At 54.1% G+C, this 17,286-nt stretch overlaps 1 protein-coding gene and 1 non-coding gene across 3 annotated transcripts; both read right to left on the bottom strand.

Moving 5' to 3' along the window:
- Positions 1 to 2,127: 2,127 nt before the first annotated feature.
- LOC130038688 (U6 spliceosomal RNA) lies at positions 2,128 to 2,234 on the bottom strand. Its single transcript, XR_008794757.1, has one exon. It is a non-coding gene; the product is annotated as a U6 spliceosomal RNA (small nuclear RNA).
- Positions 2,235 to 8,568: 6,334 nt separating this feature from the next.
- GPRIN2 (G protein regulated inducer of neurite outgrowth 2) lies at positions 8,569 to 17,025 on the bottom strand. 2 transcript variants are annotated; one of them, XM_056130447.1, is made up of 2 exons: positions 16,846 to 17,025; positions 8,569 to 9,967 (listed from the first exon to the last, which is right to left on the bottom strand). In XM_056130447.1, the coding sequence occupies exon 2, from the start codon at positions 9,959 to 9,961 to the stop codon at positions 8,600 to 8,602; it is 1,362 nt and encodes a 453-aa protein (XP_055986422.1). In that variant the 5' UTR covers positions 9,962 to 9,967; positions 16,846 to 17,025; the 3' UTR covers positions 8,569 to 8,599. The 2 variants fall into 2 exon arrangements, with proteins under 2 accessions (XP_055986422.1, XP_055986421.1); XM_056130446.1 differs by having other exon boundaries at positions 16,855 to 17,025.
- Between the last annotated feature and the right edge of the window lie 261 nt (positions 17,026 to 17,286).

The following is a 17,286-nucleotide window of genomic DNA, read 5'->3' as shown; positions in this document are numbered from 1 at the left end:
AGCGCCAGGGGGCCAGTTGGTGGGTGTGACCCCTGCCTACTGGAATATGGAGGATCTGGGTGGAGGATGCTCAGCCCCGATCCGAACAGGCTTGGAGATGTCAGCCCCGGGACCCGCATGCCTTTGTTCCTCTGCCGGTACCTTCATGCGTGTGGAGAGTGGTCTCAGCATGGTGGTGGCTGGTCCTGGAGGTCTTCGGCTGCCGGAGCCCTGGTTGGGGCGGGGAGGGAAACGCAACCCGCTCCCCTCCAAGGGGCCCCGGCGAGGACAGCCAGGCGCAGGGGCAGGAGACTCTGCGCTGTTCTCTTCCGGGAGCTGGGTTTTATAGTCTCTGGGTCTTGGTTGTTGATGGGACTACATGGCGCCAAGACCCAGATCCAGATATGTCAAATAAAAGCTAGAATTAATTTGGAGGTCAGAGAGAAAGCCCAGTAGATAGGCCTTGCTTGCAGCTGACCCCGGTTCAATACCCAATGTCCCATATGTTCCCCCAAGCTCTGTCAAGAGTGATCCCACAGCACAGAGCCAGGCTTAATCCTTGAGCACTGCTGAGTATAGCCCAAAAGATCAAACATACACACACAAAGCTTACATCTGTCTCATATAAAATAAAGTTTTACTTATCAAATTAGTCAAAATATTTATATTTGATAACATTCATATGGGTAGGAAAAATAAGTGTGTTCTTGGATGAAACTTTTTGGTAGAACAATTTGCCAATATCCATAAATAATAAATAAATAAAGGCCCTCCCGTTGATCATCGATTTGCTCAAGTGGGCCCAGTAACGTCTCCACTGGAGACTTTGTTGTTACTGTGTCTGGCATATCGAATACGTCACGGGGAGCTTGCCAGGCTCTGCCGTGCAGGCGAGATACTCTCTCGGTAGCTTGCCGGGTGTTTTGTAAATACCATCTGAGGAAAACTTTATCCTACAGATTTTCTCATATGTGCACCAAAAAAATTATACATGCAAGATATTTGTGTTTACATAGCTTGTATAATAGGATAAGTACAAGAAATAAAATGAAGCCCCACAAATGAGGGCTGCTGGGGATTTTTTTTTCTTTTTATAAGACTCATTCTATGCAATATAATACACACATGAGAAAGATGGAAGCAGAAGCTATAGAGAACAATATCATTTGCACAAACCTTAACCTTTTAAAGCTTCCTTTGTTTGGGGCCATACCCAGCAGTGCTCAGAGCTCACATCCAGCAGGGTTCAACCCATGTCAGCGTATGCAAGGCAAATGCCTCACCTGCTGTACTAACTCTCGAGACCCACAGTGTCTTAATTCTTTTTTTAAATAAATGCAGAAGGTCATAGACCACAGGAGGTAAGTTGTTTGTCTTGCGCACAGCTGACTCCACTTCAACCCCAAACACCACTGCCAGATATGGTCCAAAAACAAAACCAAAAAAAAAAAAAAAAACAAGAAAACAAAAACAAAACAACAACAAATATAAACAAAAGCAGAATAGTTTGTCATTAGAGAAGAAATTTTTTAGGGGACTCATCCAAATCACAGAGATATCCCTTGGAAATTGCGCGTGGGAAATGAAGCCCACCTTTACACTATATTTAAAAATTTCTTTCTTTTCTTGGGCTTTAGGGCGATACCTGGAGGTGCTCAAGGGTTATTCCTGGCTCTGCACTCACAGTGCTCAGGGGACCATATGGGATGCTGGGGCTCCAATCCAGATCAGCCGCATGCAAGGCAAACACCCTACGTGCTGTGCTACCGCTCTGGCCCCTATCTGAAAATTCTTATCAGGAATGTGTGAAGTCTTTAAAAGCAAAAATCCAAGTCTGCACTGTTTGACACTCTTAGGATCAATACACACTCCTTTTTTTTTTTCAGGTAAAAGATGTTCCTTTTATTTCTTTTTTTTTTTTGACTTTTTATTTTACTTATTTATTTTTATTTATTTTTTTATTAGTAAAACACCATGAGGTACAGTTATAGGTTTACAAATTTTTATGCTTGGGTTTCAGTTATACAATGATCAAGTACCCATCCCTCCACCAGTGCCCATCCTCCCCTTTTGTTCTCTCTCTCCTTTTGGGTGCTGTGGTTTGTAAAAGAGGCATTGAGTGGCAATCATGTTTGGTGTATAGTCTACAAAAATATGGAATGCTTCACGAATTTGCGTGTCATCCTTGCGCAGGGGCCATGCTAATCTTCTCTGTATCGTCCCAATTTTAGTATATGTGCTGCCGAAGCGAGCACCACACTCCTTTTAAAAGAAAAAAAAAGACAAACAAAAATCTAGCTGGGTGTCCCACAGACTGGAGTGATTTCCAGTTCTCTCGTTTCCTGGTCATAAAACTGGGCAAGCTGCTTCCCTTACTGCACCAAGTGTCGCTGGGCAGTGAGGCTAATTGTGAGCAGGGAAGAGAATAATGTGTGCTGATGGCAGACGATGAGGCGCTGATGTTTTCACACAATTACCTGCATGTATTGGAAACTTCCTGTGGCAGATTTTTGGTTTTTTCCTTATAATGAGAGTGTGATATCTGGAGGAGCAGCAGCCATCTTGTGACCATGAGGACAGTCCTCACCCACACCAGTAACTGTGCAGAATCATGGAAAGAAATTCATTTTCGAGTGTCCTCAAATAAGCTACCAAACCTGATAGAATAGCAACCTGAATTCTTTTTATCTTTTGTTTTGTGATGCATGATAACTTTTGAGTCATAATTCAGTAGCTTTTAGACCCATGTGTCCATGAAAGATGGTCCCTGAACGAGGCTTTGAGGGCAGGATGAAAAATGTGTCCTGATCTCTATCCCCCCGTTATCCCCCACTGAGGAAGAGAAGTTTCAAGGCAGGTCATTCTCTCTCTCTCTCTCTCTCTCTCTCTCGTCTCTCTCTCTCATCTCTCTCTGTCTCTCTCTCTGTCTCTCTCTCTCTGTCTCTCTGTCTCTCTCTCTCTTTCATATATATATATATATATATATATATATATATATATATATATATATCACGGTCACGGTCCTCCCGTTGTTCATCGATTTGCTCGAGCGGGCCCAGTAACGTCTTCATCATGAGACTTGTTGTTACTGTGTTTGGCATATCGAATACATCATGGGTAGCTTGCCAGGCTCTGCCATGTGGGCAAGATACTCTCAGTAGCTTTCCGGGCTCTCTGAGAGGGGCGGAGGAATCGAACTCTGGTCGACCATGTTGGCCACTTGTAAGGCAAAGGCCCTACCTCTGTGCTATCGCTCCAGCCCATATATATATCCTTTCCAAACGCCCCAATTATGAAGCATTCCCCAGTGCTCCTCCCTGACCCACTATAAGAAACAGATCTTGAACCCTCTTGGTGACTACTATCACCCTTGCCCACCCAGCTGGCTCTGGACACTCTTTGGAGCCAGTGGAGGTCACACCAGGCCACACCAGGCAAGGAGTGATGAGGGGAAGACCCTCAGACACAGCTGGGTGGCAGGGAATTTAAGGCCAACTGCAGTTTGCTGCCCCCTTTCTCCTGGGCACCCATGCCCAGGCTCCTCTCGGGGAGGGGAAGCACCATCCCGCTGTCCACAGTGCTCTGCCCAGAAGTTAGAATGAGGACCCTTTGGGAAGTGGGACCCCAGGCACATTCAGAGCTTCTGTGCAAATTGAAGGACAACAGATGGCCAAACAAGGAGATTGAGGGCCCATGGCAAAGGCTTCTGCCTCCGGGCCCCTCAGCCTGCAAACCCCACGTGTGGAGTCAAGGGGGTAAGAACAGGGAGGCTAGTCTTCACGGAAGTCACTGTGTTCCCTTTTAGGACTCCAGCCCCTGGGTCTCCTGCTTGAGAGCCCTCAGGAATCTTCCTGCCAAGCGGTGGAGAGGAGGAGGGGTGGAGGTGAAAGGGAAAGACGCTTCGATCGAAGGCGTTCCGATCTCCCCTCCCCTCCCTGCGCAAGAGAACACCCGCCCTCAGTCCCAAGGACCAAGGTCAAGGTCATTCATGGACGGGCAGGGGCTGCAGCCTCCATCCTGCGCCTCAGATGCCCCGTCTCGGGTGACCACTAGAGGGCGTCCGAGCCCCTCCGGCGGCCCAGCTGCACCAGCCCAGTGGCAGAGCTGTCCCCTCCCCAGTGGCCCCCGCGCTATCCCATCCCAGCCAGGGGTGGTGCGTGAAATGGGAGAAGGAAAGGGGCCCTCTTTGCCCTTGGCTTCAAACCCCTGGGGATCGAGGGAGTCTAAATGCCAGGGAGAGAAGAGAGATGCTGATAGGTGCAAGCTGCAAAAATGTAGAGCAATGAAGACCCACTCAGTAAGGAAGAGAAATAAGAGGGTTTGCTTAGGATTGCGTGGCGATGCTTAGGGTTGACCCCTGGGTCCGAGCTCAGAGATCACTCCTGGTACCACTTGGGAGACCCTGTGGGGTGCCCGGGATCAAACTCAGGTCTGCCACATGCAAGGCTTCCCCACTGTACTAGTTCTCTGGCCTGAGAAATGTTGGTTTTTTGTTTGTTTTTACAAATAAGACAACAGCCTTTCACTATTTTTGGTCTGACAAACCCATTACAACAAAGTCTTCGTATGTACAATGCAATAATACAAAGTCAAAGATGGTTTTGATGTTAAAAATAAAAGACAAAAACACTTAAGAAGTCATTTCTGTTTAGCTTTAAATGTAAAGTTTCATTAAAAATGATGCTATTAACATCTTGGATACAGACACAAGATTTAGGTTCAATTATATTGACAGTTCTCAATTTTTTTTCTTATGCTTTATTTAATTTTTTTGTAGGAGTATTGCTACTTATTGAGAAATGTTTTAATGCACTATTCTCAAACCAAAATTGATGTCAAAGAAAGATAAATAAAATACTAAAGATTAAAATATGGCAACGTCTGACATCCCACCTGCCTCCTTACTCTTCAGCAAGGAGCAAACAGTGATGCTGGTGCTTTCGGGAGCTGCCCTGGGGCCCGGCCAGCCTGGGGCCCCTTCCCTGCTAGTCTCCACCTCCCCTTCCCCAGAGGGCCCTGGGAGCTGCTATCAGAGTGACGGGCGCTGCCGGCCTTGCAAATCCACCCTGATGGCTGTGGGCTCGCCGGGACCTGCAAGCAGAGCTCACAGAGCGGATGCCCTAGTGACAGACTGGATTCTGTCAGGCCTGGCTCTGCCTGCTGATAAAGAACAACTCATAACTTCAGATGACAAAACCGGCCAACTTGACAAAGGAGAAGGAATGTAACCTAAAGGCAAAGTCAAAATCTAGACCACCAAGGTATGGCTCTCCCCAATCCCCATGTTCAAAATGAAATCCCTCATTAACAAGCCACCCCCGGTACCCCTTCTAGGAGAAAAACCCAGTTCAGGGACACAGAGGTGGCCTCACAACAGGACAGGCCATTCCACTCCCCAAGCTCTCTGTTAGTGGAAGTCTCTGCTCTGGCAGGAATGTTCCCCCAGCTGGACAGTATGTGCCAGGCCCAGTGGTGACCAATGGCGGAAGTCAGGCTTCAACTGATTAGGGGGTGAAGGGGGGGTGCAAGCTGCCAGAGGCTGAGACAGTAGGAAAGAAATCTGACAAAGGTGGGAGGGGGGCACTTCCTGCCTAGGCCCTGGGAATGGGGTTGATCCGAAGGGTCAACTAAACAAGACCTAGGAGCTCACCCCAGCAAAACTGATGCTTTATTTCAAGTTTGAAACAAACATACAAATAATGCCACCCACCACCTCCCAGAGCCTGAACCGGCACCACAAGTCTGCAGGAAGAGAGTTAATTCACTGAGCCGGTGACCCAGTCAGTCCTGGGACCCCCAAACCATGGCCTCACAGAGAGTTAGGCCTGGCCCTGAAGGGGCCACCGCAATGATGGGGCTGGGTGTGGGTGGGGGGCAGTCAAGAGGAAGCCCCAAAGCCGTAGTCACCCCAGGAAGACCTTCCTGGCAGCCTTGTGAGCTAGCCAAGAGCATGGCTCCCACTGGCAGTAAGCCTGGCCAGGAGGGACTGGGGCACGGGCAGCCATGCACCGGCAAGGCTGGATTCCAGCACCGCCTGCAAACACTGCCCTCAGTCTCGAGGAGGTGGGTGACTCAACCAGCCCTTCCCATGCAGCGCCCAGCCCTGCAGCCACCCTCGCCTGAAGGTGGCACAGAGCAGCCGATCCACCCCACAGAGTGAACTTGTGGCAATTTGCATATGACAGAGGAGAAACTCTTCCCGCTGCTGCCCCTCCTGAACCTTCCACCCCCCCCCCCTTCCTTGTCCCCGTGGTAGTGGCCTCCTGGATGCCTTTCTCTGGCCCCAGTGCACCGTGTGTGTATCTGTGTACGTTTGTGCAAACATCTCTGTGTGTGTGTATGTGTGTGTGTGTGCTGCCTGCTCACCTTCCCCAAAAGGCCCCCTGGCTCCCACACCTATGGCCCTGGCTCCCAACACCCATCTTTTCTGTATTAATCTCTCCAAAGGCAGCTAAAAGAAAAGTTATTTCTAAAGTGAAATCTGGCCCCAACGTCCTTCTGTAGGTCCTCAGTTTTCTTTCCTCAGTTACAAAAGAATTTTCACAAGGAGGGCCCTTTGCCAGCCTTCCAAATAAACAGACATCCCAACATAGCTGGCCTTGCTGTGGCTTGTGCTGGAAAGATGGGTCCCTCCAAGCCTCAGACCAGGCTCTCTCCATGCCTGGGGTCTCCTCCCTTGCTCTGTCCATTCCCACACTGTCCCCAGACCCTGACCAGCCATGGCCCTGACTGGAGGTACCTCCTCAGCCCTCCCTCAGTCCCCACAGCTGCAAGGAGCTAGGCATGAGAGCAGTATGGTACCCACACACTACCCCTCCAGGTGCTGGGTGCCCATGACCTCATGGCTGTGTGAAAAACTGTCGGCCACATTAAAATAGGGGCAAGAGCAGATCCCCTCCTCCCTGCCCACCACCCCCAGCCCTTCTGCCCAGCCCTGCCAGGGGAAGCCGACCTGATTGGCTGTCGCTTTTGAGGCACTGTGGAGTCTTACCTGGTTTCAAGCTAGGAGAGAGCAAGGCATGTTTCTAGAAGGAAAACGTTCCATCCATCCACCTGTCCATCCATCCCACCCATCACAGTGCCCTGGGAGAAGGCTGACCTGAAGCTCCCCCACCCCCGCACTGCCCCTCTGGTTCCTGCACACTCTTAGGATGAGGCCCCTCCTGTTTATAAGCCCTGCAGTGTGAGCCCTCTCCACCAAGCCCCCAGGTTCCAGGCAGAGCCACAGGCCAATGGTCGCACTGGATGGGGGACCGAGGCACAGAGCTGTCTGTGGCCCTGACTCTGCCCACCTGTGCAGGGAACCTGAGCAGGACACTCCACAGTCTCCCTCTCTGCTGGGCTGGTGGATTCTGCTCCCCGAAGCTTCGACTCTGCAACACTCAGCCCCCTGGATAGCACAATCCCAGTGCTATCCTCCTCAGGCCAGAGACCCTGTGGGCAGGAAAATCAGGAGGGGTACTGTGCCCATGTATGTCCTGAGTACAGTACCCCACCCCCACTGCCTGTCAAGGGTCAGGATGGGACACACGGTCCCACAGCTCCACCCCAGTCCTGGAATCAACCACCCTTTACCCATTCATTCCTGCCCTCCATCCTTCCAAGAACCATTACCAGCTAAGAGTCCACCCGTGAGCCAAAGGAATGAGGCAGTGATGGCACAATTTCAGGCACTGAAACATCTTAGGGATGTGTGGTTGCCTGCTTCCCCCTTCCTGAGTCCATTTCCTAACAGTGGTCTTGGGGGGCTGGGCAGATGGGGTGAGGGTTGGGGGAGGGAGCCTGGCTCTTCCAAGCACTCTGCACAGCCTGGTGACCCTTCCGCAATGCTAAGTGCCCTGTTCCCCCACCACCACCACCACCACCCCTGCAGTAGGCTTAGAAGGGGCACTGGCAGCCCCTCCTAGTTCCCGGAGGGCTCCACAGAGCCTGGCTCAACAAACTCTTCTTGTGTGAGACTGCCTGAAGCCAGCAAGCTGCTGCAGGGACGCTCCCAAGCTTCCGCCAGCCCTGCCTTTGACCTTCAGCGCACCACTTCCTGCCTGGCAGGCCAGGAGAGCCAAACCAGGTGTTCATGATTTCATCTCTTAGACGGAGCAACTGTGTGGAAGACTTACAGGTTAAGTGATGAGCACAGTGAGTGCGGCTCAGAGGAGGCCTCGACAATGTCCATCTCCTTCCCTGAAGGCCCGCAGACCCCCGACACCCCCGCCCATTCCCACCCCACCCCCGGGCCCCCGCCTTCTGTTTCGAGAATAATCTCAGCTCAGCACTGTTTTTGACCGAAGCCACCAGGAGTCTCAGGACAGTGACCTGAGGAGGTCCTGAGCAGGTAGTTATTTTTACAGAAAAAAAGATAGGGACCTCCCCACGCACACCGCTGCCTTCCTGCCCTACCGTCCAGAGCCCTGGGAGCACAGAGATGCGGCTCCTGGAATCAAGCCCTTAGGATTCAGCTGCAGGGAGCAGGGAGCTCCCCGGGCTCCAGTCCCGAGGTCCCCAGGCCGCCCACCGCAGAGATGCATCCAGGCCGCCTCTGTGGCCAGGGAGCCTGGGGCCCTGCCTGGGGCCCTCCCTGTCCCGGTCCCCGGTTCAGGCCACGTCCAGAGGCTGCAGCTTCTCACTCGGGGGCTGCGCCCGAGCAGCCGCAGCAGCTGGGGCGCCGCAGGGACTGCATGACGGCGCGCAGGGGCCCCCGGCGGCCCTCGGCGGACAGCCCGTCCTCGCTGGTGGGCACCCGCTGCAGCTGCTCGAACTGCATCTCCAGGTGCTTCTGGATGGCCACGCCGAGCACTTCAGGGTCCACCGCGGCTCCGTACACCTCCCACGTCATGCCTTCTGCATCCCACCGCACATCGCGCACGGGTGAGGACGTTTCCTCCAGGCCGGACCCCAGGATCACCTCCGGGAAGGCGTGCAAGGCCACGGGGGCCTCGGGGGGCGGGCTGGTGGCCACGGCCTTGCAGGCGGCCGTCGGGGCCACCTGCACACCAGCGTCCTGGGCTGAGGGCAGGGCCGCCGGCGTGGGCGCCAGGTCACTGGCTGAGGTCATGGTACATACATCCTTGGTCCTGGTGCCCGATTCCGTGGTAAAGCCAGGGGGACCCCAAGGGTGGGCACAGTAGTGGGTGTGTCCAGGGAGCACCCCTGGCAACAGGTACTGCAACTTTGCCCCATGCTGAGCCTGTAAACCAGATTCACTCACGGATGCCACCAGCTTGGGAAAGGCCAGGATGCCCGGGGTGGGCAGCACATGGCAGCAGCCCCCAGCCCCCGCCTCCCTCATGCCACAATGCCGCGCTGCTGGGGGTAAGGCCTGGCTGGTGGTGGCGGCCAGCTGTCCAGGGGCTTCTGGCCCTGCCCGGGGGCTGCTGCTCTGGGTGTCTGCGTCCCCGTGGGCGAGCTGTGGCACGCACACCTGACTCTCTCCCGGGGTCCAGGCTGAGTCTGAAGTCCCATCCTTGGGACCCAGGTCCCGGTCAGGGTCCACAGAAGCCTGGCTTCCTGGGCCGGAAGTGGTGCCAGGCTGCAGCCGAGCCCTGTGGACCGGCGAGCTGCCCAGGGCCGAGCAGCTGAGACTGGCCTTGTGAGCCCCGCTGGGGCCCCGGGTCTGGATGACCCGGGTGAGGTCTGAGTGGCTCCTCTGTACAGCCACAGTGCTAGGGGTCCGCAGGTGACACAGGCCGCCCCCACTCACACTCGACACATTGCCCACGGTGCTGCTCCGCCAGCGGCCGGCCCGAGGGCTGGAGGTCAGCGCCTGCTCCCTGCCCTCAGCCTGGGGTCCGGCTACCGCCAGTGCCTTGGGACCGGTGTTGTCCTCGGCCGGCTGGGGCTGCCACACGGTGCTGCTGGCGCTCTTGCGGAGCTCGGGCCTGGGCCCCCCGCCTTCTCTCAGCAGGCTGGACGAGCTCCGGGACAGGGGCTGCGGGCCGGGGCTCCGGGGTGCCTGCGCAGCTGGCTCAGGGTGGCGGGTGCTCATGGCTGCCTGCAGGAGAGAGAGTGGGGAGGAGAGAAGTTGAACTGGGTGACAGCACCTCGGCTGGATTCTGCTGTGGGCTCCCACAGTGCCGGTGAACAGGGGGGAGCAGCTTTATTTATTTATTACTTTTGTATTGAATCACTGTGAGGTAGACCCTTAAAAAGATGTCCATGCAGCGCTGGAGCAATAGCACAGCGGGTAGGGCGTTTGCCTTGCACGCGGCCAACCCTTGGCCAACCCAGATTCGATTCCCAGCTTCCCATATGGTCCCCTGAGCACTGCCAGGGGTGATTCCTGAGTGCAGAACCAGGAGTAACCCCTGTGCATCACCAGGTGTGACCCAAAAAACAACAACAAAAACAAACAAAACAAAAAAAAAGATGTTCATGATTGGATTTCAGTCACACAGTATTCCAACGCCCATCCCTCCACCAGTGTACATTTCCCAGCACCAGTGTCCCCAGGTTCCCTCCCATCACCCCCCCTCCCCCTCCCCCCTGCCTGCCTCTATGTCAGGCACTTTTTTTTTTTAAGGAGAATGGGCAAAACACTCCACATCCTTTTTTTTTTTTTTTTTTTGCTTTTGGGGTCACACCCAGCGATATTCAAGGGTTACTCCTGGCTCTGCGCTCCGGAATTAATCCTGGCGGTGCTCAGGGGACTATATGGGATGCTGGGAATTGAACCCAGGTCGGCCACGTGCAAGGCAAACACCACCCTACCCGCTCCAGTCCCTGGCAGGCACTTTTCTACTTCTTCTTCTTCTTCTTCTTCTTCTTCTTCTTCTTCTTCTTCTTCTTCTTCTTCTTCTTCTTCTTCTCTCTCTCTCTCTCTCTCTCTCTCTCTCTCTCTCTCTCTCTCTCTCTCTCTCTCCTCCCCCCCTTTCAGCCATTGTGGTCTGCAATATTGATACTGAAAGGTTATCAAGAATATCCCTTACCTACTCTTAACACTCAGATCTTGTCCAGTGTGATTGTTCCCAGCTATTGTTGTCATGCTGATCTCTTCTCTATCTTACCTACCCTCTGCCCCACACACACTTGTGGTTAGTTCCAACCATTGACCAGTCCTCCTAGCCCCTGCTTTCCCTGGCCACGGATATTAGTCTTCTACTACATATTATTTTTATATACCACAAATGAAATGCAGGCCTTCTATATTGGGGAGCAGCTTTAAACCCAACCCAGCCAGAGGAGTGAGACCCAGGAGCAAAATGGTGTCAGAATAGGGACCCCTATCATCACACTGGGGCCGACACACCACACCACCAAGAACAAGCTCTATGCAGTCAGAACCAGTCCCCGAGCAGGGTGCTGAAGACCACTCCCCCCACCCACGCCAGTGGGGCCACACCCCTACTAGACTTCACAAAGGAAGGAGAACCCGGGAAGAGGCTACATCGGGCATGGGGGTGGAAGCTAGGGCTTTGGGGCAAAGGCTCATTGCTTAGTACTTTAATAAGCAGTGAAGTTCCAGGAGCAAACACCAGCCAGGTTCCTCTGATGACCACCAGTGCCCTGAGCGAATCTGAGGGCCTCCTCGGTAGAGATGGGATTCAGGGGTTCGTGGGATCAGCAAGCAGTGAACAGAAGACACCTCTGATTCTGAGGACACCTCTGGATTCACCTCTGTCACGCTTCCCATCTCCAGACTGACTGACTGTGCTTCAAGACCCTGGGACACAGTCTTGGCCACTGGGGAAGGGAAGGCTCCCTGTTCCCACCTCTGCGTACACACACACACACACACACACACACACACACACACACACCAGCCCCGTAGATGCAGGCACATTCCGCATCTGTTCAATCATCCCCAAGCAACTCCCTGCTCTCCAGACTCTGGACACAGGGTCAGGGAACAAATTCAGGTCTGTAGATGGCCCTGGAATGGGGTCCAACACCAGCACGCAGTGTTTGAATCCCCTCTTGCCAAGTGTGCCTGCGCCCTGCTAGCTCCCAACTTCACTGCTGGTCCTGTCCCTCTCTCGGGCCACAGGGATGTTTCTGATCCTGAGAGCCGATCCATTCACGACCTAGAGGCAGCGCTGGCTCCTGCCACCTCAGCATCTCCTCCAGGGGCAGCTGTCCTGAGCAGGCCGGGCTCGATCTCTGACTGAGCCCTGCCTGGCCTGGATGGAAACATCTGACCAACTGCAGGCCCCTCATCAGCCTGAAGCTGTCAAAACCAGACCTGGAGCCTATTCCCCTCTGTCTGGCCGGCGTCCAGCACTGACCTGGAACTGGCCCTCAGAGAACGTCTGCCTAATGTCTGATGGAGAGAAGTAACGGGACACAGGAGAAAACTGTGGGGTCAGAGAGAGATAGAACATCAGGGAGGGCACCAGCAATGAATACAGTTCGCTGAGCACCACCAGGAGTGACCCCTGAGCACAAAGTCAGGAGTAAGCCTTGAGCACAGACAGATATGGCCCCAAAACAAAAACAAACAAAAAACACTCAGCACTATCCAACCAAGGGCAGGGTCTGAGAGAGTTTTTCCAAAACGGAAAAACTCACTTTGTATGAAAGATCTTGTCCAGCTTTGCAGCTCTAAGCCCAGCCTAGAGAGGAGAGAGGAGGGGTGAGGGGGTGGGCAAGGTCCCAGATTTGGACAAAGTTGCGAATTAGGAAGCTCACCTGGGACTCCCTGCCAGGCAGGACAGGCTGGAGGAACAGGGTGGGGACAGCAAGCAGAGTTGCACTTTGGGCAATCCCCTCCCCTCCCTCCACCCCTGCGCTGATAAGAACTGCTGAGAAATCAACCATCCTAGCCAGATAAGCAAAGGGAATGTGGGAAGGGCACCCGGGAAACTCAGTTTCTGTCTAACTACAAGCCTCTCGTCCCGGTGCCCCAGAGATGGCTAATGGTCACTGTAGCGACGGTGAAGATGCTTCTAGAGCCACAGAGCATGGCTCTAGAAGCAAGCTATGGAGGCAAACTATGGAGTTCATTCTACTGTACCCACTGCTAAAATATAAGGATTCTACCCTTTGCAATATAAGGATTCTACCCTGTGCATCACTGTGATGAATGACAACTGTTCAAAGCTTTGCAACTCTACACACAGACACACGCAGACACATATGGACATATGGACACACAGAGGCATGCATAGACATATGGACACACACAGGTACAGACACACATGCAAACATATGGGCACACAGAGACAGATGCATAGGGACAAATGTGGACATACAAACAGTCATGGGCACACAAACTGACACAGACATGGACATGCACAGACACACATGGACACACATAGGCAGACACAAACAGGCACAGACAGAAACACATGAACACACAATACATACAGACACATATGTACACACAACACATACAGACACACAACACGCAAAGACACACAACACATGCAGATCACACATGGACACACAGACACACATGGAGACATACAACACACACAGACACACACATATGTGCTGCTACACATGAGTGCTGAATGGTCTTTCAGATTGGTCCATAGAATGGGCAAGAAAATGAGGTGAGAGACCAATGGGCAGCCCTCAAGAAGTGCAAAGAAACCACAACACCCACTAAGAGAGAGAGAACAAAAGGGAATGCCCTGCCACAGAGGCAGGGGGGATGGGGGGATGGGGGGTGGGAGGGATACTGGGACCCGTGGTGGTGGGAAATGGCACTGGTGGAGGAATGGGTATTTGACCATTGTATAATTGAAACCCAAGCACAAAAATGTGTAAGTCTGCAACTGTACCTCATGATGTCTCACTATTAAAAAAAATTTTAATAAAAAAAAAGACGTGCAAAGAGGAGTATATAAAACCACAGTAATGATAGTAATTAGCATTATTACAGGTCTCAGTATTAAATCACCCCACATGTGCCAGACACTCATCCATTCCAGCACTAATTGCCAAGGCAAGTTCAGGAGCTACATCATATGCCCATTTTACAGATAAGGAGGCCAGAGTTCAGAGGTTCCGTTACTTGTCCAAGGGTACAGAGTGGATGAGTAGCTAAGCCAGAAGTCAGATCTCGTCTACACATATCTGAGGTTCTCCCAGCCTCCTCTGAGCACTATGTCATCATCCATCTTGGAAGTGACCCCCCCCCCTCGGCTATTAGCATCTTCTTTACTTACCTGTTGCCTTGGCTCAGGGGAGCCCTGGTACCTAGCACAATGCCTGGCGCTCCCGTAGTGCCCATTAACAGGCATCCAAAACAAGTGATGCGTGGGAACAGGCCTCAATCCCCAGCACACCTGTGTCTTAGGATGCACCGAGAGGAAGTTGCGGGGGGCGCGGGGGGGTGGGGGGGCATGGCAGAAGGTATGCCTGCTGGCTCATAGCAACTAAACACAGATCTAAGAATGCCAACTGAACCTGATTCAGGCAGCCCTGATAGGCCCCGGCTGAGGCCACCAGCACTGAACCTCCTTGGGAGCAGGCCCATAAAGAACCAAGCCAGGCCTATGCCCCCTGGAAAATCATGTGGGATGAGGCTTGGGGGACCCTCAAACCCCACCAGGAGCTAGCAAGAAATTTCTGTGACAGGGGGCCCACGACACCTGCCTCACCAGATGGCAGGGCCAGCCATCACCCAGATACCCCCAGGAAGTGAAACGGGGGGGCGGGTATATATCTGTTAGCTCCCTTCTAACACCACCTGCTTAGGCAATGACAAAACTGAGCCACTGAGAAATGTGAAAGAATCCACAGCTGGCCCCCAGCAGAACATTGCTCTGATAGCAAAGTCCTCCTAGCCCTGAGGAAGGGAAACCTCTAAGGGAAGCCACTTGGGGTAATGCTGTGAAAGGTGGTTTTCCCATATGATCCCTGCCCCCAAGATCCTTGCCCCCAAGAGGGCCTCCCCAGATCCTGAGAGCTAACCAGGAGGGCTTGGAGTCACGGGCAGAGCAGGGAATCTGCTTCTACCCTTGGTTTTTCCTTGTTCTAGGTGGGATTTTCCCTTAGATTGTCACCCAACCTTTCTGAGCCTCAGTTTGCCCAATCTGCAAAATGGAAGCAAATCTTTCCCACTGAGTTGTTGTGAACAACAGCATGCAGATCATTAATAATCATCCCTGTCCCTCCCACCCAACAGACATATACTCAAGGCAGCATGGGGACAGAAAAGCCCTTTCGGGAAATGGTCAAACTGCCAGCCTAGTTTACCAACTCATTCTTTCTACCTTCATCCCATCCCAGAACTTGGTCACCACCAAGTTCTCAATGTCCCAAGTGTCTCCACTACCCAGTCTATTTTAAACCTGATCTGGGAGAATACACACACATACACAATTACAGCATACATGTCACACAGATTTGGAGGCTGCATTTGAAATGCCCAACATGTCAACTATGGATGCCTGTGGCCAATGTGGGGATATCCCTGACACTCAGCTTGTGGGTAAATAAAGACACAAACAGCCTCACATGCAACAACCAACCAACACCATTTTGAGTAAACCTTGTCAGTTCTGCAGAAACTTGCAGACTTTCCCAACAAACGAGACAGACACGTTGACTCATACAGATTCCAAGTCCTTCACACCGCCCTAGCAGTGGAGTACAGGCCTTTGTGGGTATTCTCAGGGGACTAGAGAGTCAATCCCAGCAGCCCGTCTCAGACCATGCTTGTGGCATCCATCACAAGACCCCTTGCTAGGGAACTAAGTACTTGGATGATGACTTTTACTCAAGCAAAACCCAAACAGGAAAAGCAAACCTTGTGGTCAGGAGAGGAAATTACTTAAATTTCTCTTTGAAAAGAGAGAAAAAAAAAAATGGGGCAACCCGACCTCATACACCTCTTTGCATGGTGGGGGCTTGGCTTGCTCCTTGGTGGTGAGCCATCGCCCATCCCAGCCACAATGGGAGGCCTGACTCCCCCCCAAAAAAAGCTCAGGCCAAAGTAGGACAAACCAGCGGGGAACATTCCTGAGCCACAGAGAGAACAAAGCCTCGCCATCACACAGAGCATGAAGGTGAACAAAACGGTGCCAGGAAATGGGGTGACTGTGAATCAGTGGTCCTCAGCGCTTCACTTCTGTTCCCCAGTGAGGCCTAGCACCCTCCTCCCAGCCCTGAGCATCCTCCCCAAAGGATCTGCCCAGTTCCCGGGGGTCACCTAGGATGTAGCAGCCGGCCAGCTGCCTTGGGTGTGTCTCTACCTGTCTGCTCACGGGGCGCCCATGGACCATCACGGACACACGCACATGGCGAACACACCAGAAGGCCACACAACAGGCCGGCTGGCCGGCTCCCCGCAGGCCAGAGCGGCCGCACGACTTCACTGTGCGCGCAGCCAGGCTGCCTTTGGACAGAGCGCATCACACGGGCTCCCCGCCCCCTTCACTCACAGCCCACTCGGGCGGGCTCCCGGGGCGGGGTGCGTGGGGGGTGGGGGGTGGGGGGTGGGGGGAGGTCCTCAGCCTGGCCTGGAACTGGGTTGCAGACCTTCCCAGCAACAAAGGTGGCCACCGAAGGACGAGGGGCCGGGGGACAGGAGATGGGCAGCAGGGACGCGAGAAGGGAGATGAGATCTGCGCAGGGGGCGGTGGGGGGAAGAGTGGGGTGCGGAATAAAGACGCAAAGGGGAGGTATGGGAGGGGGGAAAGCATTGGGCGCAGGGGTGGTGCAGGAGTCGGAGTACAGGGCAGAGTGTTGGAAACTAGGAGGCCAGGCAGATGAGACAGTGAAGAGGGGTGGGGATTGGCAAAGCCAGAGGAGATGGGGAATGCGGCTGTGAGGGGCGCGGAGCACCAGGCGAGGATGCGGAGGGTCTGCGCGCAGGGAGAGGTGATGCGTCGGGCTCGGGGGGCGCCGGCAGGGAGGCATCGCCGGTCCTTCGCCCACCTCCCTCTCCTCCCACCCACCCACCTCCCCCCGGCGGGTATGCACCAAGCTGACCTCTTATGCTCCTGCCCGCCCGGGGCCGCGCAGGCGGGAGGAAGCGCTGCTCCTGCGGCCGCCACAGGTGCCCGGCGCCGCGACCCAAGATGGAGCCGAAGCAGGAGTCCGAGCTGGCGCGGGATTGCGCCGGGCAGGGCCTACCGACACGCCGCGGGTCACCGTCCGTCAGGCCCGAGGAGCCAGCCGCTGGGAAAGACTCGAGGAGCCCGGGGAGAGGGCGGGGCGGAGAGGCGGAGGGGCGGTGGCCCCGCTCACCTGGGCCCGCCCTGGCCCCGCCCCGGTCTCACCCCCAACCAACCCGGTCTCGCCCCGACCAATCCGGCCCCGCCCCCAACCAACCCGGCCCTGCCCCAACCAACCAGACCACGCCCCCCAAAGGCCCAGCCTCCCGAAGGCCACGCCCAAATTGGACACGCCCCAACTCGGGCC

The sequence above is a fragment of the Sorex fumeus genome, unplaced genomic scaffold, assembly GCF_029834395.1.
Source record: "Sorex fumeus unplaced genomic scaffold, SorFum_2.1 ptg000078l, whole genome shotgun sequence".
Classification (NCBI taxonomy): domain Eukaryota; kingdom Metazoa; phylum Chordata; class Mammalia; order Eulipotyphla; family Soricidae; genus Sorex; species Sorex fumeus.
This window is presented reverse-complemented; position numbering and strand designations above follow the sequence as displayed.

Bases quoted from the DNA above. Each gene is read 5' to 3' on its own strand.
- GPRIN2 (XM_056130447.1), bottom strand. From the start codon at position 9,961: ATGAGCACCCGCCACCCTGAGCCAGCTGCGCAGGCACCCCGGAGCCCC.